Source organism: Morchella sextelata, assembly GCF_020137385.1.
Source record: "Morchella sextelata strain SCLS chromosome Unknown scls_16, whole genome shotgun sequence".
Classification (NCBI taxonomy): domain Eukaryota; kingdom Fungi; phylum Ascomycota; class Pezizomycetes; order Pezizales; family Morchellaceae; genus Morchella; species Morchella sextelata.
Window position 1 is genome coordinate 663,132 of NW_025408631.1, and position 21,033 is coordinate 684,164.

Consider the following 21,033-nt stretch of genomic DNA (forward strand, 5'->3'; position numbering starts at 1 on the left):
TTACATACTCCTTTTATTCCTAGTTGCAGCCCTTTTTTTTTCTGTACGTCAGGTAGGAAGAATGGCAGGTAGTTCAAAGTTGAAGCCGAAGTCAATCAAATCATGAACCATCACTCGTGCCTCTCATGCCTGAGTGACCCCGTGTGAAGGGCTGCGGCGAGTGATAGACTATGATGCACCACTGCAAAGATACATGTAACCAGCACCCCCAAGAAAAGAAAACTTTGGGGCGACGTAGTATAGTGGGGACAGGGCCTATTAAGCAGCAGTTTGCTTGCTTGCTGGGGAATTTAGTTTAGCGATTCTACTCTAATCGAAGATGCATGCATGGCCCGGTCGGTATGTACATGTGAATCATACCCGTCCGTAATCACGGTCGATCTCATCACTCATATTGCACTCTACTAATTCCGGGTGGCATGATTTTTCTCCAACATTCCGGCCCCCCCCCCCCGAAAATTACGGGTATTCGCGCTAGTGCTTACAGCTTGCGACACTCATGAGATATCACTCGCCGGATCCCTGCCAAGCGATCGCGAGCTGTGGGTGAGTAGGGTCGAAAAAAGCAATTATTGACGTATGTGTTTAGGAACGGCTGAACGCCTGTGAGGAAGAATATAAATTGAGCTGTGGCCCCGGAGTACCTAGGTATCGATAGCGACAAGTACTATCACAGCGCACTCCACAATCAATATCAATCCACCCCACTAACCCACAACCACAATGGCCATGGTACCCCCCCCCCTTCCCCTTCCCCCTTCCCCCTTCCCCCTCCCCTCCACGCACACCCCACTAACACCCCCCCCTCCAGGACCCCACAATCCCCCAGAACCCCTTCCACATCCGCCTCCTCTACACCCTCGCCCTACTCGTCCAGCTCAGCGACGTCTACCACTTCGCCACCCTCTCCCCCCGCTTCTGGCCGCGGCGGTCCGACCTGTCCGGCCCCACGAGCACCTTCTTCCTGCGCACGTACTGCACGCTGCTGCTGCCGTACATCCTGCTGTGCTACTGGCTGCGCCACTACCACATCCGCGAGACGGACGTGGGGCAGGCGGTCGGCGCGTCGTTCGCCTTGTTCCATGCGCTTGCCCCGGCGTGGTATGTGTTGAGTTGGTGGACGGGGGGCTATGTGCAGAGGCCCGTGGGCGTCATTTTGGGCTTTCATGTCGGGTGTGTGGTGTGGGCGGGGATGGGGTGGGTTTTGTAGATGATGGGTTTTGGGGCTTGCTGTGGGTTTTAGGTGGGGTGGAGGGGAAAGAAGAGAGGGGGGGGGGGGGGTTAGATGGATGGATGGATAGTGTTAGATATAGGTATATAGCTTCTGTCAAGAGATGTGGTAAAATTATAAATAAATTACTAAATAAACAAAAATATCTACAAGTTACAATTAAGCTAAAGGGCCCTGCCCGATGTCTGTCTGTCACATGCCGCAACCAATATTAACTAGCGTTCCCAATTATTACCCCAACCCCAACCCACACCCACCCTAGTCCCAATCCAGCCACCCTAATAATTAACCCAACTATCCCCAACCATCACGGCCTATAACCAACATAACCAACTCCCCCCACCAACCCCCCTCCCCACCACCTACCCCGAAAACACCATAATCGCCGAATCCCTCACCGCGCCCCTATCAAACACATACCTCCCCTGGCTCCTCTCCACACCCCCCACGACCCTCCTACACGCCTCCACCACCCAGCCCACCGTCCTGCCCAGGGCCCCACACTCAAAATCGTACTTCTCCCTCTCCGAGCACACCCTCGCTCCCGCCGCGCCATACTTGGCCACGGGCGTGCAGAGCCTCTGTCGACTCTGTAGGCACGGCGCGGCGCCGAAGCGTAGGATCCAGCTGGCGAGGCCGAGGCCGTCGCTGTAGGTGGGGGACGTGGCGATGGTCTCGCAGATGATGGAGCCGGCGGGGACGGCGACGAGGGGGTGCGCGGTGGTGGTGGTGGTGAGGAGGGGGAGGAGCAGCAGGAAAGGAGGGAGGCGGCCGGGGCGCATGGGGATGGGGGCGAAGAGGCTGTGGGGGGAGGAGACATTGAGAGTCTGGTCTGGGCTTTTGGATAGATACACTTGTAATTCAGGAATCTATCTCTATCCCCAGCTAAAGCTCGTAGGGCTACTGTCACTATCATACATTGCATAACTATCATGATATATATACCCTCTCCTCCTCCTCTCCTCCTCCCCTCCCCCCCCCCCCCCCTAAACAAACAATCTCCTTCCCCACCATTGCCAGCATCAATTATACCCCCCCCCCAAACCATTCAGCTCCATCCTAACAACCGGCAGCACATCCTCCATCTCGCCGCCGGCGCGGCCCCCCTCTCCCTCTAGCAAACACTCGATCATTGACCACGACCGCTCCATGTGTCGTAGAGTGTGGTGGTGGGGTGGGCGCTGTATATTACATAGTGCAAACCTCGCCCTCTATCACAACCCATCACTCGTATGTCAGGGTTAGGGTTTGTGGCGGATGTTAGACTACGTCATTGGTTGATTAATTGAGAATTCATCAATTGATTGGACTATTTGGAGTGGGTGAGTGGTGAGTGGGTGGTGGATTTATATTACTGTGTGCGTGTGCATGGGGCATCACTCGGTTTTTATCGGGGGTGGACCTTACGCCTTCGTGTCAACGACGGACGGACGCACGCAGCTTGCTGCCGTCCGTCGAGCAGGAGGTCACACTCGTCAGTGGGTTGCGGGAAGGAAGAAACAATTTTTTTTCGTTTCTGCCTGCTTGTGATTATGTGAAGTTTGGGGGGAGGGGATTAGATTGGCGACGGTAGTAGAGCTGCGGGGTCCCGATCGAGACCATCATGCTAAGGGTCCCGAGGATATGGAGGGATCTAAGATTGCTAATAATTAAAAGCAGGAGTCGGTTTAGATTGTAGCAGACAAAGTGCTTTTTTTTTCTTTTTTTTTCTTTTTTTTTTTTCGTAATGATCTATTAGGTACAGTCGCATGCATCAAGTTCTCGCCGTTTACGCTGCAACACCCAGCCTCAATACTCGTTGCTCAACCACAAGTGGAGATATTTAATAGAGAATAGATAGTAGAGTTAAATAGAATATAAAGAAAGCGATTTTGAGACTACATCTAGTATGCCCTCCATTGGCTTTGAGACACACCTCAACCCTTAATGGCAATTTATCTGGCTTTGATTGAGACAATGCCTCCCACTCCTCTTGTGCAGTGATAAAAGGTTCATCATCACAATGAGGTCTTCTCTGTCTATAACTTCATCGCCTTTTTAGTGCACTCTTGAGCATTTCCCATGAATTCTTTATGGCGTTGAAATCTAATGATCCAGTAGGCCAGTCCCCCTCCTGGCTGGACAGTTTGTATCTTTATTTATCTGTACAGTATTTCGGCCCATTTTATGGAGAATAATAACAGCTTACCACTTGTCATATCTTGAAACTTTTGCAGAGTTCGTGGTGGAGTGGTTATGGTTTGACTCACCGTCAAAAAACGGCGGGAACTTGTTGCATGCGACTGTACATATTACAACAATAACGCAAGGCTGGCTTGGGGTATGCGGGATTAACAAACAGAATCTATTCAATCATTTTTTTTTTTGGTTTCATAAACAAATAACTTCGTTACTAGGTAGACAAGGCATATTACAATGTTAACAAAAAACAGAAAGGGAAACGTAAAGAAGAAGAAAGAAAAAAAAAAACTCCATCCAATGCCATCATCATCATGCATACTTCATCTTTCGTTCCCTCATTTATTAAAGACGCAAAGAAACTACTGGAGCATATAACTCAGATCCGGTAAGCCGTCCACTACCCCATAAACGAGTCTACTCTCTTCCGCCTCCTTTGCGTTTTCACGCCGACCAGTGACCGATGGCGGCGGTGCATCCCACAGGTCGGTACTACCAGTGGTGGTGGTGGTGGTAGCCTGGTTGGAAAAAGGTGCCGGAGCTGACACGTTGACCGGAGTGGCAGCAGTGGTAGAAACCGAACCATCGAAGAATGATAGGTCCCACGTGTCGTTGCCTCCGTTGCCGTTGCTTGCAGTGTTGTTACTACTACTTGTCTTTTGTGGGGCAGGTGATTTCTCAAAGCTGCTAAAATCAAACATGGATGCGGTGGATTGTGCACTAGGTACCGTGGATGCCTTCGGCTGTGGCTGCGCGTTTTGAAATGGAGCCGGGAAAATTGTTCTCGAACTGGGGTTGAGGGGGCTAGGCAGAACATTCGAGAAGGGGCTGCTACCCTTCGGTACAACGGGGGACTGAACCATCTCGCCCCAATCGTCATCGTCATCATCATCATTAATAGCTAGCTTAGATATGGCTGGAATAACTTGACTGGTGGTGGTAATCCTGCCGCTGCCACTCGATCTTGGCTCTAGACGTGGTAGACTGTTTGTTGCTTTTGGCTTTGACACTTCAGATGTCTTTGATACTTCGAATGCGTCGAAGGAGCCCCAAGGATCGACTTTCAGAGTTTTCGGTTGGGTCTTTCCGACTGAGCTGGTTCTACTATGGATAGCATACGTAGGCGGATTTCCTAATAGTTGGTTGGGTATTTTTGGCTTGGGCGTCAATGTAGACTCGAATGCATCAAATCCCCAGTTATCGGTACCACTAGTTTCGGGACCAGAGGCTTCCATAGTTTTATGACTCGGTTCATCGGAAACATGGGTAGACCCCAGGGGGAGTGCAGAAGATTTAGCTGACATGGAGCTTTCGAAAGCGTCAAACGATCCCCAATCATCTGTATTCTGTGAACTCGAACCAGAAGCCCCAAGGGGCTTGGATTGCGATCCGCCAGGGGGTTTGGGGGAAGATTGCACAAATGTTTGACCCGGCGACGATTTGGATATCGATGAACCGGCAAAGGCAGGCGAAGAGCTCCAACCATCTATTTCTTGTCCTTCTAACGTAGAAAGCTTCTTTAACTCTGGAGTGTCAGAGAGCTTTCCCGATAATCCACCAGAAATAGTATCTTTAGTCATTTGTAATGGTTCTGCAGGCATACCCCATCCATTGTCTTCGCCCAAGCCTATCGCTAGTTTGGTCGCCTCGGAGGTGCTGACAGGCTGTAGCAGGGAGGAAATTCGGCCTTGCCCTGAAACAGAACTGGAAGGTTTGGATTCGGCAGCCTTGTTCGGATTTTCAAAAGCACCCCACTCATCAAAGTTGCAATTGGCCTCAATATTAGACGGTAGCTTGACTGTGGTCGCAATATTTTCAAAGGCGCCCCATTCATCGAAGCTGGTGCTGGGGACTGGAACCGAGGTTGACTTTGGTTGTTCCCCTGACATCGAAACCCCTGGATTTGATGAGAAGAGGCTATCCATCGATGCTGGGATAATAGGGGTGGTTGCAGTTGCCTCTGCAGTTCTTTGGGTACTTTGAGGTGATGGGCTCGACGGTCGTGTCGTCGCCAAGCTATGCGAGAGCTTGCTTGAGTGGTTACTAGCAACGGGCGAATGGGAGACCACAGATCTACTGGGAGTTACCGGTTGGGACGACATCCTCGAAGGGGTACTATGAAAGCTTGCCCTATAAGGTGTCGAGGGTAACTTTTCATCCCCTTTGGCCGAGTTAGAGCTTGAATTAGGATGGGATTCGATAATTGGCTGTGAATTATCGAAGCTGTTCCACCCAAAACTCGCTACAAGGGGAGAAGATGGGGCTGTTTGACTTTCGGCGGGAGAAGTCTTTGTAGTTGATATATCAAACGGAGGTCTCGTAAGCCCTTGGCCTGTGGTTTTACCAACAACAAGACTACTATGGCGAGAGTGAGTGTTTACCGTGTTCCATTGAACAGGTAACGTCTTCTTTTCGACCGGTTCGACACCTTCTCCCCAGCCAAACATCGCCCCCAATCTCTGGGAGCCTCCTAAAGCCACGCCTCCCCCAGAGCTTTTATCTTCTGCCATCCATCTCGATACGATCTTATTGACGTCTTCCTGAATCTTGGAACCTACCCAGGTGACTCTGACATAGTCATCATCCCCGCTCTTGTCTTTCCTTATGGTTCCGCTCTGAGACAAACGATACCAAGCCTTTCGCCTATATGATTGCAGGGAATTAAAATTATGGCAAGCTTGTGTGGGGGGAGTGCGATACTTACGAATTTGTGGCGTATATGATTTCTTTGATCGGAGGCGGTTCTGGGTAGCTTGTAAAAATAGGATACAGTTTGTTGAGAAGAGAAGTGTCGATATTGAATGGAGTATCAACTTTAAAATGTGGCGTTTGAGGTAGAGGGGGGGACTCCTCGGGAATATCCTTTGTTAGGCTTTCTTCGGCATCCTCAAAGTCGCCTTCGTTGGCAAAGTCCCCAAAGTCATCATCATCATCTTCCTCCTCGCCTTTTGTTTCCTCCTGACCAATGTTTGGCCCTCCTTCGGGCTCTTTCTCAATTTCAGGTGTTGGTTCTGCAAGAGGTATCGTCTCGGGAGTCAATGGGACCTCAATTGGTGCGATGTCTGGTGTAATTGTTTCTTCTTTTCCCGTTGTTTCAATCTCAATTTCAACTTGCTTGTTGTCCGGAGCTTCGATATTATCTTCCTGCTTGTCCACGTAAACCGAGCCCTCTCCATTGACGTCTCCTATCAATTCATCTGAACTGGGAAGGGGTTTGGTCTCTGGAACGACTCCTGGCGGTGATTCCCTACTCGTGTTGGTTTCGTTTACTTCCTCGTGTTTTATATCTCCCCAATCAGAGCCAGCAGCCCACGCGTCTGCTTCATCCGTGGCCCCAAACCAGTCTCCGTTCTTCTTTGCTTCTGGTTGTTGAACAGCATCTCTAGAGGCACTTGGTAATTCTACCTTTTCTTCCGTAGCTCCTTTCACAACAAACTCCGGAACCCCCACTGATGCCGGCTCAACCCACTTCGGGAGCCCGGAGCCCCCTATCACCCCCGAAACCGCACCGGAACCAACAGCAGGGGACGAAGTTGCCCATGCCGAAGCGTCTCCGAACTCGGGCTCCTCTGTACTCCATGGGTCGTCATGCACCACTACATTACTGTTCGGAATCCGGGGTTGCGGGACGTCTGTTCCAGCTCTTCCAGCACTCCTTGCGTCCTTTGCATCTTTGGCATCGAGAATTGTGATGACCTCCGTTGGGTCTCGATCGTCTGCATCTGCCCACGGAGAAGCCCAGTCGTCTTCCATGGCGGTGGACAGGGCGATGGCGGGTAGAGCATTATTTTTTTCGGGAGTTTATTGGAGAGCTTTGTGCTGTTGGCGCGGTGACATCGTGTTTCTTTTTTGGTTTACCGTGGGGACGCTGGCTATTGGCTCGTGCAACGTGGAGTAGGAATAGGCTCCGGGAGGCCGGGTCAAGGATCATTGCGCTAACGGACGAAGGCTTGGCTGTATGAGGTTAACCATCCAAGACCCAAGACGTCTCTTCGTGCGGCTCATGCTCACGAGAATGTGGGGGTAGCCTTTTCGAGGCAACCTGTGGACAGCGAATCGAATCGATCTGGGCGCAACATCAAACTCCCACATCGGAGATCAAACATCACAAAAGCAAGGTTGAACCCTTTTGTGAATATCGATATATCCTTTCACGTTTCAATTCCGGCAGAATAAACAACACACGTCCAAGATTGTGAACACAGATAACGGGGTGAATCGGCCCCAATTGCTGACAATTTACAGCAGCAAGTTTGGGGTGAGAAATATATGTGCCTACATACAATACACATCTGTAGTTGTAGGTAAGGCTCTGAAAGCGGACATATCATAAAACCGTTTAAGATCTTTGAACAAGTCATCTGACAGTAGCAGGCTTTTGATAATAATACCACTTCTCTCAACAAGGTAGTAAGGCTCCTTCTACACGTTGCAAGTAATCTAGATATCACTCTTGCGCACAATTGCTCCACCGGTGGTATCCGCCTGGACATCGCAAGTGTCAACGGCTTCACCAATCATCACCAAAATTTTAGAATGCTAGTCGGCGCTCGCCTGCGCTATGTGTCCACTGCCACGCCTCAATGAGGGATGCTGTACCGTGAGTACATAGCAATGATATGTAGGGCTGTCTAGCTCCAAGCACCGTGACTTGACTTGAGATACGTTGTCGACATAAAGTGCCAAAAGTACCTACTAGAGCATGTACCCATACGTACTCTAGAGTATGTACAGTACCTCCCCTTTCCGTTTGGGCTCTTGGTCCAGCAGAGTAAACCCGGATATCGTTGTTGGAGATACTTTAAGGGTACTCGCGAGGACTGGGTAGGTACATACATATTCAGTAGCATACCTAACCTCGTCAGTACCGGTTGAGTGAGACTCATTCCACTCCCGGTGGTCTGCCACGTATCCAGTCCCAACGGAACCCAACCGCCTCTCGAAACACGAGTAGCTAAGCTTCAACCCCATAGGCAGTGGTTGTTTCATGTACGAGATGTATGTATGATCGATGTCCAAGCACGCGCAGAACCAGGGCTGCGGTGCACAAAAGTAAAGAGACTCGACGTCCGTGCAGACGACAGGCCGATATGTTTAGAACTAGTCATTGATGTATGGACGACATGTACGTACCTACGGTAGCGTCCCCAGCGATGGGAAACGCCTTGCGAGATGTACTTTACCGTAGATGCGGGAGCGTCAGTTGGTGCGTGCATTTGCAGCACGTACGTGAGAAAGGATTCACTGCCTATGTAGGTACTTAGGCCAACTACATGCGTACCTACAGCACCAAATGAACTACTCTAAATACTGAAGGAGCTTCACATGTCACCTAGTAGCTTTCTCTCCTAAAAGTCATATCATCCGTCGAGATATATATGTAAAGACCGAACACAGCCTATCGGTTGACGTTGGAATACGTAAAGGAATCAATTACATGATCTAGTAAGTATCCAGTAACCGGGATGTAAATTCATACCCAGAATCTCATGGGAGGTTGCAGAATGCGCTGAGCTGGAATATGAGAATGGGGAGGAGGTAGGTGCAGTATTGTAGTTTGGTGAGGTCCTCCCACGCCCTACAAAGAAAAACAACTTCTAACGGCAAAGACAAAAAATAAAACATAACAGGTCTGGAAAGCAAGGGAGTAAACGGTTTTTAACCAAAAAACGAAAGAGGAGCAAAAATACTCTAAAGATCACCTGCTATTCTTACCCGGAGCCAATCCTGTTAGAAACCCTGATGGCGTGTTCCCCGCCCCGCGATATTTCGATATCATGTTGTTTCTTCCCCCTCACTTGGTCGGACATAAACCCCTCAGACTCGATACATGATTGGATATCGAGCGAACTCTAAGTCGGAAAGCTGCTTTACAACAGGCGCCTACCCAGGAAAGAGCGCGAGAAAAATGATCTCATCGAGGGCGGGGCGCTTGAGTTACTGTTTCCTAGGAACCCCCAAAGATATATTTCCGTAAATTTGGAGATGTTCCACACAAATGCCGATTCGAGTTGACGGCTCGTTAGTGATACTGCATGAGGATAAAAGTAAACAGACACGGAATCCAATTTCCACTCGATAAACAGGAAATAATTAGCCATTTGAGACTCGATTAATTGTGATGTTTTTGGATCAACCTGCAGGAAGGACTTATGGGGGAAAATTAGGGGACCCTTTTTTCTTCTTCAAACCGTAATTTCGAGTGCGTCGCGGCTGAGTTCTGAAGAGTCCGCGTACCTTTCCTCCCCTTGCTTGTATGGGACATATCGTACTTTATCTCCCTTATGCTGCATGGCCCATGCAACGATGAGTTGGCAATCAGGTTGGTACATGCGTGAGGTTTGCGTGCGCGCCAAACTATTCCGGGAAAGATGCCACACCCTCAGTACCGACACCTGAATTTCGATAGGACCGACGAGACAGAGCAGAAAAAGAAGCTGCTTCGAGAAGCGGGAGTGACAGATGAGATATGAAGATTTAGTATTATTTTGTTTGTTCTTGCCGACGAGGATAGCTCGGTTCTCGGAAGGGAATCACTAAAGATTTAACACAGAAGGCAAGAGGTTCGGTAGAGTAGCGGGATCTGCTTGATGACGGCAGTCCATCTATCACTTGCTGAGCGGCAGGACGTGAGAACGAATCCCAAAACACAACCGCAGCTGAGGGGCAGAGACATGGCGATGATTTCCAGTGGGATTTGCGACACAGCTGCCTTAGTATGGTGCGTTTATGCCGAGGAGATCCCCCTAGTGGCATCTTGTAGAGATGCTCTCAGGCTGAGGGGCGGCGACCTTCGATCCCATAACTCAAGTGACGAAAGAATCGTTCAGTTGATGAGCCTGTTTCTTCTTGGTTCCCTTTGACATGCAAAGTAGATAACTGCTGAACGTCCTATCCTATGTAAAGTAGAGCAGATCATGGTACTTCGACACATGGCCTGCACGCTACACACACCTTAGGTTCCTGACTATCAGGGCAGAGAGAGAATGATGAGGAGTGTCGCCCAAACACCCAAACGCTCATGATACACCGTAACACCTCCCATCAGGTGCCGTTTCGGAGGGTTACGGCAAGCGATTCGCCATCGGGACGAGTCGGACTTCCGGCCACCTAGAATGATTGTGACATCCCAAGAAGCAGAAGTCCTGAAGCCTGAAGGAGATGACTCGGCTTTCCTTGATCTCGTTCCGCCACATCCAGAAAAAGTGCAGGCAAAAACACACACATAGGAAAGTGTGAATTGTTATTGGGTGAAAGGCCTGTCACTCGTCCTGCTGTCACATTTTCAGAGGCGAAGATCAACCAATCTCCGCTTGTCTTTCCCCACCATCAGCAGAATCCCTGTCCCGACATGCACGAAATAATGCTGGTCGAGGAAGGGGGTGAAAGAGAGGGGAGGATGAGCAGAGCGGCGAACGGTCAGATACAAGGCTTGACAGCGTGTCTATGGTAGAATCCCGAAGTATCAAGTTGCCTGTTCCTGTACCTCAGTGAGGAGCTAGCTTGTAGCAGCGTCATTGTGAGTGTCTTGTTCAAGCAATAATATGATCGCTTTGGGAAATACCTATATACAACAATTCGATTCGTGATTAAGGCGAAGGAAGAGAGTTGTTAACCATGGTGTTGTAACTATTGATATCTGCACCAACCTCTCCTCTCCTCCAATCCCACACATCTTCAACTCCACAGCCAGCACAGCGACCAACAGTAAAGGCGCGACGACCACAGGACTAGCTTCATTTTCATTATTATTACTCCAGCGATCTTCTAGCGATCGAACAGAAAGACAAGAGGTAGCCAGCACAGGGACGAAAGAAGAATAGATCAAGGCTCAGCAGCAGCAGGAACGATACATATTCGACTAGCAGCTACATACATACAGTGAAAGAGCAGCGCAAAAACTGCGCCCTCAGTGCTGGGACTCTATTCGTCCCAGAGAGTTTACCGAACGAAGCGCACATTACTATTTGCTAGGGTTTCCCTGGGAGATATTTCGCCATCGTCATTACTTATTATTTTTATCGCCTCTGTTTTCTTGAGTCGCTGAAATACTAGAGACTCATCGAATCTTCTCTTCACATTCTTGTCGCTTTTTTTTTCGAGTAAACCGTCGTTGACATCTCTACTCACCCCGCCATACATACACATACACACATCCGCGCACGCACGCACGCATTTACACGCACACACATTTTCGTTTTTTGCCATACAATAACTTCAACCTCCCCCCACCCTTCAATTTTTATAGCAGCACTGGAACCCATAGCTCATGGACCCATGAAGGATTCAGAGTCTTTTTCTCCTTTACCCTCCGGTTTGTGAACCCTCTTCCAAGTAATTCGCGTTCTAGCATTGTGATTTTATTTTATTTTGTTTTGTTATTGTTTTCGTGGTGATTTCCAATGTTTTTTGTTCTCGATACTTGAGTACTTCTACTTCTGGCGTTGTTATTTTCGTTATTTTTATATCTTTCGCCGCGCGGCTCTGTTGCTTTCTGTACCTGGCTCTCACCTTCTCAATGTTGCTGGTGCTGTATGCCTCTGCTCCTGTTTTGCATACTGTCTGTCTTATTCTTGATGTGATGCTCCTGCTGCGTGCGTTGCCAGCGTGGCAGCAGAGCACAGGCATAGCATAGCATGGCATGGCATACGGTACCAGCAGCAGCACGGTGCACCCCACATACAACGTCTGCTTCTCCTTGCTCATCATGTCAATAGCTAACACCACTTGTTCTACTTTGTAGCCCCCCCTCAACCTTCATCTCGAAGTTCATCCCCAGTTCCTCAAGCCGCTATTGCTGCTGCTACTACTACTACTACTATCCCAAGCATATCGGCTCCGGTACCTCCATCCCCATCTACAACCCCTCCACCGCAAAATATGACAATAGCCCATGGGCGACAGCCGTTTGAGCAGTCGTCCCTGAAGCTTCGTCCTGGTTTACACAACCAAAGCGCATCTGCTCCATCTGGTCAACTTCCAATACTCGCCTCAGGCGATTCATATATTTCGCACGTTCCTGCATCATGTGTCAGTACTTCAGCATCACTTGCCGAATTAGCGCACCTAGTCAAGCTACAAGCGTATCAAGAACACAAATATCTACAAAGCCGAGTTCGCCTTCACAAATCTTTGATATCAAGCGCGGTTTCTGCGCGGTTGACTAGATCTGGAGAACTTTGCCACAAGGCTTTGGTGGATTACTTCAAATCCGACCAGAAATCCGATTTCGCCACTTTGTACAATGCCCTTCACGATGTTAGAAACTCTTGTGAGGCGACACGCCGATTTGCTATGTTAGAGCCGGAATTGGATTCCTCGAAAGGCTTGCATTCCTCCGACGACCGCGAAGCGCCCAGAGGATTGTCCTCGTTTCTCCATGAAATCCCCGCCCAAGCCAGAGACACAATTCTCTCGTTCATTTCCATGATCAGATCTGACCCATCATTCCTAGCCAGCCGCATTGGCCGCCTGTCAAATACTGAACTTGAAGCGTTAGTGAAATACCACAATCAATCAAATCTCCCAGAATCAATCCTCCCACAACAGACGTCCAGACGTGGCGGATCCGCCCCCAGAAATCCTCCTCCCATGCCCAGATCGTCTGAAATTAGCCCTGTCGAAAAGTTACTCTCTTTTCACCGCAATGATCCTCTATACACCCTTGTGCACACTGTATTTGCAAACTCTTCCGGTCCAGATTCGGCAGAAGACAAGCGCAGGACTGATGTCTGGTCCACCACTTGCGCCAGAATGATTTGTGAGAATAAGGGAGAGCCTTTCCTATTGGTCGTCATGGACTCGTGGGCTGCGATGAGAGAATGGCCCGCGAAGCAAAACCTCGAACTTACCGTGATGGGTCTTTTGCAGGAAGGTGCATTTTTGGTTGAGCGAGGTGATGAGACGAACGCAGGAAATTCAGCATCAGAGCTTCGAGGGAAGCACGACCTTCTGGCGGAGGAATTTTATATCAAAGCGGAGAAAAAGCTTTTTGAAGTTCTGGATGATGAGCCTGGCGCTGGTGGTATACCGGAGGGTATTTTGGAGCTAGGGCATGCAATTCTCGAAAAGATCGATGACCCGAAAAAAAAGCGCCATGCAGAGATCATGATTATTGTCAAATGGTTTTTTAACCGATTCTTGATGAATGGGGTTTCATATCCTGAGGTGAGAATTTGCTTTTGCTTTCTCCGTAATTCACCCGCTAATTGGTCGAAAAGTATCACGGAATTATGACTGGACACCATATCAGCGAACACGCCAGGCTAAAGATCTTGCGCCCAGTTCTCAAGAAGATGTACGCACATGCAGTTAGCGTAATCTTGGGTGAATGGTTTGTTTCTCGTCTCCTGGTTTTGGTGTATTCTTCTTTTCTAATAGATTTATAGGAAAACAAGCTCACCTGTGGAGCCAGTAATACGAGGACACATTGAGGGTATACAGCGTAGGTTTCATTGTCCGCGACCAGCAGACTCCACTCCAGTACTCCTCCCATCAAGAGCTGTGACTTCACCTCGAGAGACAACCGAGGTCCAGCCTTTCATTGTGCTGTGTCCGGCCGACATTGTCACCATGTACCAAGCCCTATATCCTCAAGGATCATCCCATGTTGTTGAGGGTAGAGATATTCGAGGAGGTCCAATGAGTAGCCGATCATCGTCCCGTCCGCTCTTTGGCAGATCACCCAATACTGGGTTTGAGATCGGTTCAGGATCTGTGCTCAGCAGCAGCTCCTCGGTAACAAGCGAATCAGCCTCTATCACCTCACCACTCCTTGACCAGTCAAGTGTGCCAGATGATAGACGTTCCTTCATGTCCATGCCATCGCCTGGATCGTTCAGCATGAACGCTCAGTCAATACATTCCAATTCCGATCAGACTTCTCCGGAGAAGTTTGGGATGGAGGTAAGATCGGCTGTCGAAGCAATGATGGGTCGTCTGGGACCTGATACTGTATCCGGCCGATGCCATCCCTGTGCAGAGAAGTGGGCGGTTGTCTTCGTCTCTCCCGATGGTCAAGAACTAAGCATTAAGCAACTCAAGCACAAGAATGAGGATGACGATGAAGATGACGACTGTGGCCATGATAGTGACAGCGAAGACGAAGGGCCGGTAGAAATTTCAAATATGGATAGGGTGTATCACCAACTAAAGGATGCTGTTATGAAATTGGTGGGGGAATACGAAATTCCGGAAGAGCCACTTATCGAGAAGTCAAGGAAGAAATTCAGCAACAGACCTTCAGCCGCGAAAGCTAACAGTGCTCCCAACGTCCCAACTATCAACCCCCCTGAGTCTGAACTTGACCCAAGCAACCCTTTTCACCCACAGAGCAATTTGACTGCCATGATTACTGCAGGGCAATCAAAAGCGCCGGCTCCCGACCGATCACGAGGTGCATCTTCGAAGAATGGCCTAGAAAAACCAAAGCAACGGGTGCAGGAGCCTTCTGTGCTGTTAATCATGCTTCAAGCCGCATCCTCGCAATGTTTAGCACGAGGCGACTATGTTTCCTCCCAGCAATATCACCGGGCACTTTTGCAGGCGCGCAAACTTCCACCATCACTTCAGCGGGAAGAGTTTGGCGCCCTTCTTCATATATTCTCCCGTGGATCACGAGACGTCATTGAGCGTTCAGCATCCGGGATCGAAGAATGTGAGGCTTGGTTCGTTTGGCTAGCGCTTGCGCAAGAGCGTCACGATACTGCAATTGAGACAATGATCCACAAGGTCAAAGATCTTAGAGACAAAATGTGGTATGTTACAGATGTTCGCAACTCGGCAGCATATGACGAAGCTAGGAATGTTGCTCTGGCTTTGAAAAAGATGGGAATGCCTCAGCGACCGAAAGTTGTTACTCAGAACAAGCGCTCAAACTTGAGTCATCGTATGTCAACCAGTAGCTTTGCTCTGTTGAAGTCTGACACTTTGATCGACATTTTGGCCGCAACAACAGAACATGGAGGCCCAAATAAGCTGAGCGACGAACAGGCGAGCATGACTTTCGAGTATCTCAGCAGATATTCCGTTGAAAATTTCTGTAAGGGTGAGGAAAGGATTCATAGGTTCTGTCTGGAGATTGATAAATGTGTCACGAAGCTTGTTGGTGATGGGATACTTGATGGGCCAGTTTTGTGGTCTAGCGAGCTCTTCTCCCGTGACGACCGCGAGATGGCAATTAACAGGCAGAAAGGCGATCTCTATCTTGCTGGCGTGGGCACATTGAGTGTGACTGGCGATGACGATGACTACTATCAAGAGACGGATGGACGAAGCAGTAGCAAGCGTGGTCTTGATATGCTCAGAAGGCCTAGCACTAGCGATCTTTTCGGACGCAACAGGGCTAGCAGTATTGCTGGTTCTTTCCATGATGGACCACCAAGCCGTAAAGGAAGAGCAAAGTCAAACGCAGGATTGATGGATTCTAAAGAGGATTTCTTGGGTATGCCTAGCCCGGGATTGCCCTCGGAATCTCACAACACCTTCTGGTCTCCGTTCTCCTCTCATAATTCTGCAAGCGCTTCTGCATCTGGCAGACCAAAGACTGCGCACTCACCCACACTACTATCGAGGTCCCCCGAAGCTATTAATCGTGAAAAGAGGAAGTTCTTGGCAGAGCTAAAGCAGTCTTTGACAGGTTTACTACTAAGTGATCTCGGACTTGAAGTGTTCAGTCAAGGGAGTGAGACAGATGCTTGGTTTTCTGGTGGATTGGGTGACGAGTGCATCCAGAGGAAAGAAGAACAAGAGGAAAGCAAGAGGAAAGCGATGGAGAAGAGCTCAAAGATCTCTGCCGCCCCTGGGGGTAAAAAGGGTCTGGGAAGGAAGAAGAGCATGAAGAATGTCCGCAAGACTTCTAACCATGGCACTTTTGAGGCACTTGGCAAGGACAAAAAGGGTGAACTGGCTGCCCCGGTTGCCACACTTGAGAACGTGGGCCGTGAAGCACACTCAGGCGAGGAGAATTCATCTTCTAGCGATGCTACTGCGCGTCCTTTCCCCTTCACTGCGACGAAGAAGGGTGGCCTATTGGCATTCCCATTTCTTCATGCATTCAAGAAGCTACTTACAAGGTTTTCCACTCACCCCAATCCGTTCCAGAAACTTCAGGCTATCTATGAACTTGAGCTATTGATTGTGGCAATGCTCTCTTCCCGCTCTCCGGCTTCTCTTCAGGGTAGAAAAGCGATCCCCTCGATGCCGACCTCGCCGTTCCTTGATGCTATGGGAGATGCCGCAAACCGTATCTGTAGTTTGCAGCTTGCACAGCCCAGCAACATTGAGGAGGCGATGGCCAACCTCGAGGAGCGCAGATCCAACTTCACCAATGGAGCTGTCACCTCTCCTTTTATGCCGCCCAGTGGCGCTCGTTCTCCTGCCCCGCATTCTGCTGCACCGAGCGCAGACATGATTGTAGATGTCTTGCAGACTCTCTTCAGACAAGCGGAGATCCGACCGAAGACCTTGTTCCGTGATCTGCAGTATGTTGCAGCATTCGTTCCGGCCTCGATCCTCGATAGAACTGAGGTCGGCAAGGCATTCTGGGACACCGGCTTGGCAGCCTTGGGTCTGAAGCAAGACGTTTGCAGGACCATGGTGGAAATTGCAGATGAGATCGTTGCAAAGGACTCGCATAAACGTGGATCTGAATCAAGCAAAGAGAAAGGTGGAGATTACAGCCGCTACTCCATGCAAGATGCCGCCACAATGTGGAACATCACTGCAAAGGAAGGCGATCCTACTGCTCAGCGCGAATTGGCAATCTTCTACTTGACAAATCCCACTCTTCTGCCACGGTCAACGAAGCCGTTGTCTAAGCCTAAGGATACATTCAGGCCAGAGATGATGGTGCAGAAGGGAGAGGACCCAGACAAGCGTGATCCGGCCACCATGTGTGTTGCGTACCACTGGATGGAGTTGTCTGCTCAAGGGGGCGATGAGGTTGCTAGGAAGTATCTCCGCTCGCAGCGAGAGGAGTGGTAGTTTTTATTTCTATTTTTTTATTTTTATTTTTATTTTTTATTTTATTTTATATTTCTTTTGGGTTGGACATTCGTGTGGGTAGCTAGATATTTTCCTTCTTTGGGTGATGGCGCAATGTTTTCTTCATTCATATGGGGTGCCTGTGGTTCATTTTATTATTGTCTATCGAGGGGATTGCCTTTTGTTTTTTCTGTCTTCTTCATAAAAAGTTTCCGGGGGCTTGCATCATGTAAGATTTTTATTGACACTGGGGGTTGGTTTGTGTATTTCTGCTTTTATGTGTACTCTTTTTTATTCCTTTTTTTCCTTTTTCTCTTCATAGCGTGTATCGTGGGAAACTATGCTGGAGTTGGAACAGGGCATCATATCATCGAAGATGGAGTTTTAGTTTTTTGTATTCTTTCTTTCTTTCGATTCGTTCAAGCACAACACACACAACTGGGAGCGCGGTGGAGCTGCGGAATTCCTACATTCGTTTTTTAAATTCCCTTTTTCTTTTACGTTCTTCCTCATGCATTTTTGACTTGTTCTTTTATACCCTTTATATGCTTTCTGTATTATCGCTTTTGTTTATCTTACACCATTGAGCATCGAGAGAAGAGGGAGGAAGCTGCCAGGGTATGTTTTTTAGTTTAGTTTTTTTGAAATCACCTTTTTAATTTCTATATCTCTTCTTTTTACGTGACTTTTTATTATGGTGTGGTTGGGGGCCGGGGGTGGAGGTGGAGGTTGGAGGGGGGTTGGATGTGGCAAGCTGCTTCTTATCTTCTTATCTTCTTTTTTCAATCTTCATGATATCGACTCTACTCATTCTTTATGATATCGATAATGATGATGGTTATGATTATGATTATGAATTTCACTTGCAATTGGGGTTAGAGGACTTGGCTTTCTTGGTGCGTTGCTTACGGGGATGGAATGATTGAGATTTCTTGAGGCGTATCTGTTTCGCGCAGAAATGGCTGTGCAGTTTTCCGCTGTTAGTGAGGAGGGGCGATAACATGTTTATTAGCTCGAGTTCACAATAGCTTAGGCCGTGTCCGAGTACGCATTATTTAGGTGTCATATATAAGGCTCACGCACTTCCTTTTCTCGCTTTAACACCGTGGAACACAGCAGTAACGTAGCAGGTTGCACCGAGCTAGGGCCACCCAAAAATCGACCGAGTGATTATCCATGAGGCTAGCTACGTGATCCGTAGAAGTACCCTATGGGTGATGGAAATACCCTACCTAATGGGAGTCATCGATCATCAATATATAGTGGTTGAGCTCACTTTGACTATCTGACTCTCAACGGGGCCGCTGTAAATACTCCCTGGCCGTTGTAGGTAGGTACGTCCATGTTAGCATCCGCCGTCATCCCGGGAGTGAGTGTACTGGCTGCTACATGTTCATACAAGACTAGCTATAGCCTCTTGTTCATAGGAGAGGATAATTAGGGGTGAATGATGTGAAACTAATACTAAGGACTAAACTACTTCGGATCGGATGTGATGTACGGGCAGGTGTCACATACAGGACTGCTGCGGTGGAGTCAAATCAAGCTATATACAGGAGAGATCGAGATCGAGAGTAGAGAGGACAAGAGAAAGATGATCAACCATTTCTAGCTTAGGTAATGGGTTACACTAGTGATCAAGTGAAAATTTTTCCTACGTACGGGCAATGGGGAATAAAGGTGGCTCTTAGTAATTCACTAGTGCCCGTGGTCCGACAGGTTGATTGCACACATCACACGACGCAACAACACCATTACAACACCAACTCTAATCACTATCAAAAAAACGAACAAAAACACTGGATTAAATTATCCTCGTTCTGAAACGAACGAGGACAAGAAGAAAAGGCAGATAAACTACATTATTCCCAGAGGAAGTGACTTTCCTGCACCTCTTCCTCTGCGAATATGAAAATCCCCCCCGCCCCAGCACCCCAGATGATTCTGGTTATCGTTAGCTAAGCTCACTCGAGATCAATTTCAGGATGTAAACACTTACTGCATCTCGCTCATCGGTGCAGGCACTGGGTGGGTTTTTATGACCCAACCCGGCCCGGCCCGTTATGCCGTGGGCCACAACGCCAGATAGGATAATATCTCTGTATGACTAGTGGATGGTGTTAGCTATCTTTCTGGTTTATGAAATTGCTAGAATACAATGAATACTTACACAACGAACCGCCCTTCCTATGGAGGTGGAGGAGTTGGATGGTCTATAGATCGATGAATTAGCTATGAGCAATAATTGTTATATCAGATCAACATGGGACTTACTGGTCGCAGACCCTCCGAAGATGATCAAAACCTTCGCCATTCCGATCTAGTGGGCTCACGATAATATCAACAATCTGTAGCACTGAAATTTTGACGAGGATACCTACCGAGTTCCCCTTGTCCAGGACCGATGGACCGCTATAACGTCCATCACTTATTGCGTCCTGCCTACAAAACATTAGCAACCGATCTATATTATTCGTTATGTTTGACAGACGTCGTCTACAAGTTTTAGAGGACTTACCGGGTTGCCAAGCTCCCCAATACCTGGTCGAGATATCTCTCGAGACTGACTAGAAAGCGCAACAAGATATCAGCCATCTGCAAGGAAACTGGGACGGTGATACTTACGGCAAGCATCCACAATTCTTTTCCTTTAATTTTCATAATATTAGCTAAGCCACTATAACTATTACTTAAAATCAAAGGGACACTTACTCCCGCAGCACAAGGATCTTTTCGTCTGTCTGTTAACACGGCACTACATTAGCAATCTATATCATACAGCAACAAAACGTTATAAAGCCAATGAAATATATTACTCACGACAATAAACTAAACCTACCAGCAGAAGACAGCTGATGGTAGGCATGGCTTCACTGAAGCCGATTGAAACCTGGACCATACTTCATGTGCAGAAGCAGGCGGGCCAGCCTAATAGGTGGCGCGAGAAGATTGGAGATATTGCCGCTCCCACTTGTATGCGGACGGCTTTATTAAAGCCGATTGAATCCTGGACCATACTCCTAGGTGTGCGAACGGACGAAGGCTATGTAGCAGTGGTATGTGGGGGCGGCAAATACCAATTGGTAGATTTCTAATAATATTGATTAGTTTATTTTCGCACATCAAGCAACGGATATTTGTTATAAGTCTCACAGCAGGAAGCACCCCCAGGCCAAGCAGACAATGACCAGCATTGTCTCCCAAACAGCAGCCGAAGGATGATCTTTCGATCTTATCCCCAATCCTCCAATATGATGAATGGACTATATGTAACGGACACATTATCATTCATTTATACTCATATCATATTGTAGCTTTGGAAAATAATTACGTTAGAGTTTGTGCACAGAAATGTATCTGGCTATGACAATATCAAATACCACGCATTAGCAATTTGAAACAAATTAACAGTAACGATGATATTAATTATTCACCCGAGTCGTTCAAACGGTAAAAACTGGCTGTAATATCATAACACCACATCAGTAGCAAATCTTAAAGAAATAAATAGCAATGAAGATATTATTTACTTACTTAGGTGGCTCAGCCTACCATCCAACAAATCTTCTTGGCTCCCGATCTGGCAATATCAAAAACCACATTTCAGCAATTTCAGAGGAAGAAAAACAAACGATGACATT

The 21,033-nt window shown here is 48.2% G+C and overlaps 5 protein-coding genes across 5 annotated transcripts; 2 read left to right on the plus strand and 3 right to left on the minus strand.

Moving 5' to 3' along the window:
- Positions 1-723: 723 nt before the first annotated feature.
- On the plus strand, positions 724-1,210 carry H6S33_003880 (uncharacterized protein; the record flags this gene model as incomplete). Its single annotated transcript, XM_044835226.1, has 2 exons — positions 724-732; positions 812-1,210. 2 exons carry the CDS (start codon positions 724-726, stop codon positions 1,208-1,210), a joined length of 408 nt encoding a protein of 135 aa, XP_044691414.1.
- Positions 1,211-1,593: 383 nt separating this feature from the next.
- On the minus strand, positions 1,594-2,013 carry H6S33_003881 (uncharacterized protein; the record flags this gene model as incomplete). Its single annotated transcript, XM_044835227.1, has 1 exon — positions 1,594-2,013. The coding sequence occupies one exon, from the start codon at positions 2,011-2,013 to the stop codon at positions 1,594-1,596; it is 420 nt and encodes a 139-aa protein (XP_044691415.1).
- A 1,758-nt stretch (positions 2,014-3,771) lies between these two features.
- Positions 3,772-7,162, minus strand: H6S33_003882 (uncharacterized protein; the record flags this gene model as incomplete). Its single annotated transcript, XM_044835228.1, has 2 exons — positions 3,772-6,052; positions 6,114-7,162. The coding sequence occupies 2 exons, from the start codon at positions 7,160-7,162 to the stop codon at positions 3,772-3,774; spliced, it is 3,330 nt and encodes a 1,109-aa protein (XP_044691416.1).
- A 4,765-nt stretch (positions 7,163-11,927) lies between these two features.
- On the plus strand, positions 11,928-17,392 carry H6S33_003883 (uncharacterized protein; the record flags this gene model as incomplete). The annotated part of the gene is made up of 4 exons (XM_044835229.1): positions 11,928-12,003; positions 12,153-13,576; positions 13,630-13,742; positions 13,798-17,392. The coding sequence occupies 4 exons, from the start codon at positions 11,928-11,930 to the stop codon at positions 17,390-17,392; spliced, it is 5,208 nt and encodes a 1,735-aa protein (XP_044691417.1).
- Positions 17,393-19,249: 1,857 nt separating this feature from the next.
- Positions 19,250-20,258, minus strand: H6S33_003884 (uncharacterized protein; the record flags this gene model as incomplete). Its single annotated transcript, XM_044835230.1, has 8 exons — positions 19,250-19,336; positions 19,392-19,499; positions 19,563-19,605; positions 19,667-19,834; positions 19,911-19,959; positions 20,018-20,040; positions 20,105-20,133; positions 20,232-20,258. 8 exons carry the CDS (start codon positions 20,256-20,258, stop codon positions 19,250-19,252), a joined length of 534 nt encoding a protein of 177 aa, XP_044691418.1.
- Between the last annotated feature and the right edge of the window lie 775 nt (positions 20,259-21,033).